This window comes from Sebastes umbrosus, chromosome 5, assembly GCF_015220745.1.
Source record: "Sebastes umbrosus isolate fSebUmb1 chromosome 5, fSebUmb1.pri, whole genome shotgun sequence".
In the NCBI taxonomy this organism is placed as follows: domain Eukaryota; kingdom Metazoa; phylum Chordata; class Actinopteri; order Perciformes; family Sebastidae; genus Sebastes; species Sebastes umbrosus.
Window position 1 is genome coordinate 13,075,277 of NC_051273.1, and position 7,431 is coordinate 13,082,707.

At 44.0% G+C, this 7,431-nt stretch overlaps 1 protein-coding gene across 3 annotated transcripts; it reads left to right on the forward strand.

Moving 5' to 3' along the window:
• The first annotated feature begins 286 nt into the window (after positions 1 to 286).
• LOC119487849 (E3 ubiquitin-protein ligase RNF12-B-like) lies at positions 287 to 4,825 on the forward strand. Of its 3 annotated transcripts, XM_037768904.1 has the most exons (11): positions 319 to 791; positions 900 to 1,028; positions 1,137 to 1,265; positions 1,374 to 1,502; positions 1,611 to 1,739; positions 1,848 to 1,973; positions 2,454 to 2,746; positions 3,126 to 3,305; positions 3,450 to 3,762; positions 3,890 to 4,264; positions 4,656 to 4,825. In XM_037768904.1, the coding sequence occupies exons 1-11, from the start codon at positions 725 to 727 to the stop codon at positions 4,808 to 4,810; spliced, it is 2,025 nt and encodes a 674-aa protein (XP_037624832.1). In that variant the 5' UTR covers positions 319 to 724; the 3' UTR covers positions 4,811 to 4,825. The 3 variants fall into 3 exon arrangements, with proteins under 3 accessions (XP_037624833.1, XP_037624832.1, XP_037624831.1); XM_037768903.1 differs by having other exon boundaries at positions 3,126 to 3,762; XM_037768905.1 differs by lacking the exons at positions 900 to 1,028; positions 1,137 to 1,265; positions 1,374 to 1,502; positions 1,611 to 1,739 and having other exon boundaries at positions 287 to 791; positions 3,126 to 3,762.
• Positions 4,826 to 7,431: the final 2,606 nt, after the last annotated feature.

Here is a 7,431-nt window from a genome sequence, read left to right on the forward strand (position 1 = left end):
CTGTCTGAAACGCACTGTTTTTGTGCATTTCAACGGAATTGCAATGGAATTGCAATGGAATTGCGTTGCTAGGCAACAGTTTGGGTCCATGTTTACTTCCTGTCAGCTGATGTTATTCACATCCACTGATACAGGAAATAAACTGGGACACATTTAGAATATTTATGTTTAAAACCATATAATGGTCTAAATATTGTATATTTGTGACATCACAAATGGACAGAAATCCTAACGGCTTGTTTCAAACGCACAGTTTCTGAATACGGGCTGTGTGCATTTCTCCTTATATTGAGCGTTTTGATAGTTTAACAGTATTTATCTATCACTTAACCCTGCTTTATAATATAAAAGACATGAAAATCTCACTTTTTACAATATGGGACCTTTAAATACATTTATTGGTTTAGATTTGACTTGACATCATGCATTCTAAGAGTAGAACTGTACAACAGTAGAATGTTGTGAGGTCATGAGGAAGTTGTGATGTCATGAAGCAGTTGTGATGTCATAAAGGAGTTGTGAGGTCATGAAGCAGTTGTGATGTCATAAAGGAATTGTGAGGTATTAAAGGAATTGTGAGGCCAACATTCCGGAGAAAACTCTTGATACCAACCAAAATCTCTCATCAATCTCATTTCAACTGTGAACTTCGAGTCTTCGACATTTCAACGGTGAACTTCGAATCTTCGACATTTCAACGGTGAACCATTACTGTTTGAGAGCCATGCCTTACACGTTAAGAACAAGATTAGTAAGGACTCCTGAGCGTCCGTCCTCCAGTAGAAATCTGGGTAAGTAGTGATACCAAAATCCTGACGAGAACTGCAGTCTCTCTTACTTTAATATCCATATGATTTAGCTGCTGGGCTAATGATTACTAACGCTGCTTCTTCCTTAAGTCTGTCAGACAGTAGATCCCATCCAGGACATTTCAACGGTGAACCATTACCGTTTGAGAGCCATGCCTTACAATTTAAGAACAAGATTAGTAAGGACTCCTGAGCGTCCGTCCTCCAGTAGAAATCTGGGTAAGTAGTGATACCAAAATCCTGATGAGAACTGCAGTCTCTCTTACTTTAATATCCATATGATTTAGCTGCTGGGCTAATGATTACTAATGCTGCTTCTTCCTTAAGTCTGTCAGACAGTAGATCCCATCCAGGACATTTCAACGGTGAACCATTACTGTTTGAGAGCCATGCCTTACAATTTAAGAACAAGATTAGTAAGGACTCCTGAGCGTCCGTCCTCCAGTAGAAATCTGGGTAAGTAGTGATACCAAAATCCTGACGAGAACTGCAGTCTCTCTTACTTTAATATCCATATGATTTAGCTGCTGGGCTAATGATTACTAACGCTGCTTCTTCCTTAAGTCTGTCAGACAGTAGATCCCATCCAGGACATTTCAACGGTGAACCATTACCGTTTGAGAGCCATGCCTTACAATTTAAGAACAAGATTAGTAAGGACTCCTGAGCGTCCGTCCTCCAGTAGAAATCTGGGTAAGTAGTGATACCAAAATCCTGACGAGAACTGCAGTCTCTCTTACTTTAATATCCATATGATTTAGCTGCTGGGCTAATGATTACTAACGCTGCTTCTTCCTTAAGTCTGTCAGACAGTAGATCCCATCCAGGACATTTCAACGGTGAACCATTACCGTTTGAGAGCCATGCCTTACAATTTAAGAACAAGATTAGTAAGGACTCCTGAGCGTCCGTCCTCCAGTAGAAATCTGGGTAAGTAGTGATACCAAAATCCTGACGAGAACTGCAGTCTCTCTTACTTTAATATCCATATGATTTAGTTGCTGGGCTAATGATTACTAACGCTGCTTCTTCCTTAAGTCTGTCAGACAGTAGATCCCATCCAGGACATGCTGGACAACAGGTCAGGTGGAAACCAGAGGGCCACCAAGAGAAAGTCTGACGAGAGCCATGAAAGAGCCATCAAGACTAGCAGGACAAGTCAAGGTTAGATGATATAGAAAGAACCTCAGGGGCTATTTTTTTAAAGTCCGGGTAACGTAAAAATAGCAACACAACTACTTGGTTAGATTTAGGAAAAGATTGACTTAGTTGGGTTTAGGCAACAAAACTACTTGCTCAGGTTTAGGAAAAATATACAAACAGTACATACTGTATACACATACAGTATATAGTGTGACTGGGTCGGTCCGGCTTGTCTCTGCCATGCTATATACACCTGGGTGCTAATAACATCTGCCTTAAAAATATCACCAAGTATAAAAAAATTTGGTTTAAAAATCATGAAAAAATGAGTGTTAAGTGTTATAAGTCTGGCCGAACCACTCTAGTTTTTATATAGTGTTAGGGAAAGGGTTATGCTAAGGATGGCTCCAGTGGTGAAAAGCAGTCTAAATCCACAATTCAGTACTATATAGTTCAGTCTTTTCACATGTTTTCAGCACTAAGTTTCTAACATGTGTTTAGGAAACTTTAACTCCGCTGAGGATGCTGGGACATCGACACCCGCCTGCGCCAGCATTAGCTCCAAATCTGAGGAGAAGAAGGGCAGGAAGAGGAGGTTCGAGGACACAGAAGCATACGGGAAGAGGAAAAGAACGTTCATGAGTCCCAATGAGGGCACCAGCTACCAGGCCACCACTGAGACCATCCCTGACGCCATCCCTGAGGCCACCCCTGAAACCTCCTTCAGGTCCGGATCTGATACCTTCATCAGCACCAACTCTGAGGAGAAGAAGGGCAGGAAGAGGAAGTCTGAGGATACAGGAGAATACGGGAAAAGGAGAAAAACGCCCCTCAGTTCCGGTACGGACACCAGCTACCAGGGCACCAATGATATCACCACTGAGTCCACTCCTGAGACCATCCCTGAGACCACCTCCAGTGATGAATTTGACACCTCCTCCACACAAAACAGTAGAGGTGAGTAGAGATAGAAATATGTGAAACATTGATGAAGTGTGAGTTCTATCAGTAAATTCAGTTGAGTTTACTCTTCATGAGGAAGGCTGTTTCAGCGCTTATTTTCTAACATGTATAATGTGTTTAGAAATCTTTGACTCTGATGAGGATACTGTGTCATGGATACCCGCCAGCACTGACTCTGAGGAGAAGAAGAGCAGGAAGTGGAAGTCTGAGGACACAGGAGACTACGGGAACAGGAGAAGAACGTCCCTCAATCCCAGTGCGGGCACCAGCTACCCCTGGTACCAGGCACCCCTGCGCTACCTCTCGAACCCATTGCCTTCTCTTTTTAATCTCTTTTTTCCATCCATCCCTGAGACCATCCCTGAGACCATCCCTGAGACCATCCCTAAGGCCATCCCTGAGGCCACCGCTGAGACCATCCCTGAGGCCATCCCTGAGACCATCCCTGACGCCATCCCTGAGACCATCCCTAAGGCCATCCCTGAGGCCACCGCTGAGACCATCCCTGAGGCCATCCCTGAGACCATCCCTGAGGCCATCCCTGAGACCATCCCTGAGGCCATCCCTGAGACCATCCCTGACGCCATCCCTGAGGCCACCCCTGAAACCTCCTTCAGGTCCGGATCTGATACCTTCATCAGCACCAACTCTGAGGAGAAGAAGGGCAGGAAGAGGAAGTCTGAGGACACAGGAGAATACGGGAAGAGCAGAAAAACGCCCCTCAATTCTGGTACGGACACCAGCTACCAGGGCACCAGTGATACTACCACTGAGTCCACCCCTGAGACCATCCCTGAGACCACCTCCAGTGATGAATTTGACACCTCCTCCACACAAAACAGCAGAGGTGAGTAGAGATAGAAATATGTGAAACATTGATGAAGTGTGAGTTCTATCAGTAAATTCAGCTGAGTTTACTCTTCATGAGGAAGGCTGTTTCAGCGCTTATTTTCTAACATGTATAATGTGTTTAGAAATCTTTGACTCTGATGAGGATACTGTGTCATGGATACCCGCCAGCACTGACTCTGAGGAGAAGAAGAGCAGGAAGTGGAAGTCTGAGGACACAGGAGACTACGGGAACAGGAGAAGAACGTCCCTCAATCCCAGTGCGGGCACCAGCTACCCCTGGTACCAGGCACCCCTGCGCTACCTCTCGAACCCATTGCCTTCTCTTTTTAATCTCTTTTTTCCATCCAACCCTGAGACCATCCCTAAGGCCATCCCTGAGACCATCCCTGAGGCCACCGCTGAGACCATCCCTGAGGCCACCGCTGAGGCCACCCCTAAGGCCACCAGTAGCGACTCTGACACCACCTTCCCAGAAGCCACTATGTTTCACAACAGAGGTGAGTAGAGATAGAAATACGTGAAACATTGATGAAGTGGGAGTTCCATCAGTAAATTCAGTTTAGTTTATTCTTCATTCTTTTATTCTTCACGTACTACTAGCCTGGGAAGACTGTTGTATAATGTGTAGTGGATGTTGATAGGCAGATCTTGTTACCTTTGGACAGAATCAGACTGTTCACAGTCTTGATGCTAAGCTAAGCTTAACCGTCTGCTGGCTCAAAAGGTCATATCGTTCCTCTAAGTTTCAGTCTTGGCTTTTCGATTCATATTGGTAATAGGATTCGATTTTAAATTAGTAATTGTTACTGTAGTATTAGGGGTTAGTTTAGAAGTGGAAAGAAAGTTCTGAACAAGTACAGTCAAAGTGTTTGTGTTTTGTTTCTGCAGCTGACTTTGAGGTGAAATATGAGGAAGAGGGAATGCTGGGTGAAGGAAGCTTCGGAACAGTCTTTGCTGGCCACCGCAAAGACGACCATCTGCCTGTAAGTTACACACACACACACACACACACACACACACACACACACACACAGAATCCATGATTCATGTATCCGCTCTGTATGTAGTCAACGTATCCTCATACAACGGTTCATATGATATTTTACAAAAAGTTATTCCTACTTTTCATTGCGTTTTCCTACGAATGTCCAGCAACACGTGACGCATGTGTCAATTTCTGCTCCAGTCTTTTCAAAATAAAAGTTAGATTTAAGGAAAAGATCGACTTGGGTAGGTTTAGGCAACAACACTTTTTAGTTAGGTATTGGAATTTGTTTGGGTTAAAATAACACCGGGAGAGGCTTAATTTATTTTGCAGCATTTTACAGCATTTGTATTTAAACATGATTCCTGTTGGTCTGTCCAGATTGCCAAGATTTTATAGCACGCTGTATGGACAAGAGCCCAGAGGCCCGACCCACCCTGGAGACTCTTAAGCACCACCCCTGGCTCGTGTGAGCTGTGGTCCTGAGGGATCCAGTCTGATGTGATACAGACTGGACCTCTCGGACCACGGATGGATCCCTGAAGACCACGGAAGGACCTCGTCCAGGGTTAACGCTGCTGTAGTCCCCATATGTGGCTCCCATTGCACTCTCTCTTGAAGCAGTAGAAATCAGACCGAGAGGCTGGTGGCGTCAATCTCTAGTAGGGCTGTGACGGGGAGGAAAATTTCTTGTGACAACATGGGCGTTACCGATTATACCAGAGATTTTACAGGAAAAGATGACGGTCATTAGGTGTAGCCGCTTACTTTGATCTTTACCTTCAGGTGGCTGAGTGACTAGCCTCTCCGGTAGAACTTTTGCTGCGGAGCCGCTGGGGTGTACCCGGCGCCGCTCCGCCGCGCACACCAGCTGTGACCGCTCCGTCCTCCTCTTAGCATTGGGTATAAATCTGAAATTTAAACCGTGTTTGCTTTCCTCTGCCATCTCTCGGTCTTTCAACTCTCTCCTGTCCCGTGTGTGTGAAATCTGACTCCTGCTACTCTGTATGGAGCAGATGCATCGCTCGTCCGACTATCTATTGACAACCTGCCGCTGCAGATGTGGGTGGCGGGTATGTAATGTAATGTGCCCGACCACCGTGTAACACTGGTAACACGGACTACCGCGACAAGCCATAGTGATTATAGGCCTACGTTCATGCTTCAAACACCCAGCTGTCCGTGGAGAGGGGATCTCTCTTTGAATTGCCTTTTCCGAGGTTTCTTACCGAGTTTTTCCTCGTTTTCTTAGAGAGCTGGAGCTGGGTTGAGAGTGCACGGGATAATGTACAGCGAGCCGGTCATTGTTGTCCCGCTAGCTGTACATTATCCCGCTTATTACACGGCTACTTACTTAAGAAATCACTAATTTGAGACAAAAATGGTCCTCCACAGTCCGACATCAGAACTGCGTCCATAGCAAAGGTCTGCTATGAAGAAATAACAGACCGTAGCCGTGTAATAATGGGGTTTTATTTTATACATGGGGCTACAAATAAAAATGACTTGAAGTGAATTCAAAATGTCTACAGGGTGGAGGTGCAGTGGTGATCACTGTCACCTCACAGAAAGAAGGCTTGATAAATAAATAATGCCTCATTCCTCATAACAACTTCTTGACACAATGATTTATTTGTACTATTACATCTTAATGTTTTTGAAGAAAGGGTTGCTGTACTGGATTGCATGAGATTGTCCATGTGTTCATGATAAATTGCAGTTAAGATCAGCGGGACTAGCTCCCAACATTCAGTATTTGGATGGATGTGCAGTGACTTTGATGTTTGAACTACAGGTCATGTGATAAATGGGACCCAGAAAGACTATTTTACAATCACGTCTTTACAAAAAATAACTGCTGGAAAATTATTGAGAGGCCTGAAGCCACAAAGAATGATAAAAAGCTTGTTAACAAGAGTTGGAACAGTAGAATAAATAACAAATGAAGGACTGGTTTTCAATATACTGTAATAGAAGAGGGCATAACAGCAGCCCACGAAAGGAAACATCTAAAGTACTCAAAGCTGGCGGCGGAACACCAAGAGGCTGGCTGGAAAGCAAAGGTTTATCCCGTGGAGGTCGGATGCCGGGGATTTGTCAGCAAAGCAGTAGTCTAACTGTTCCGTGGTGCTGACGGGATGACGCGGTCAAACCTGCGGAAAGCTGTGAAGTAGCTAGGAGAGTGTAATATTTCATATAACATTTTATAAATTATATTTATGATTAGTTCGACAAGAGAAACAAAAATCTGGTTCACGTTTGTCTTAAAAACAGTGCAGTAGGCCTTTATTTTAAACATGGTAGTGCTTTTCTTGCATACATCGTTAGGGATCTGTCGCACGATTCAGTATGGCCACGGATAAAACAATCCATAACATGAAACGATTCATAAAACAATTATCGCTGCCATTTTATAGCAGATAGAGCAACATTTTTACATAAATTATATCACCTTGGAAAAGAAAATATGACACTTGAGTTCTTGCACTCTGATGCAGAAGCATGCACTGCAGATGTTAATATTTCTGGAATAGGTGAACAGCTGGACCCAACAACTTCATTTCCATTATTAATAAGTTTTTTTTTGTTTTGTTTTCTTGTATGAAGTCAAAGTTTACATGGTCATTTACAGATTGATTTTCATGACAGCTGAAGTACCGCGGTGTTGGGTAGCATTTT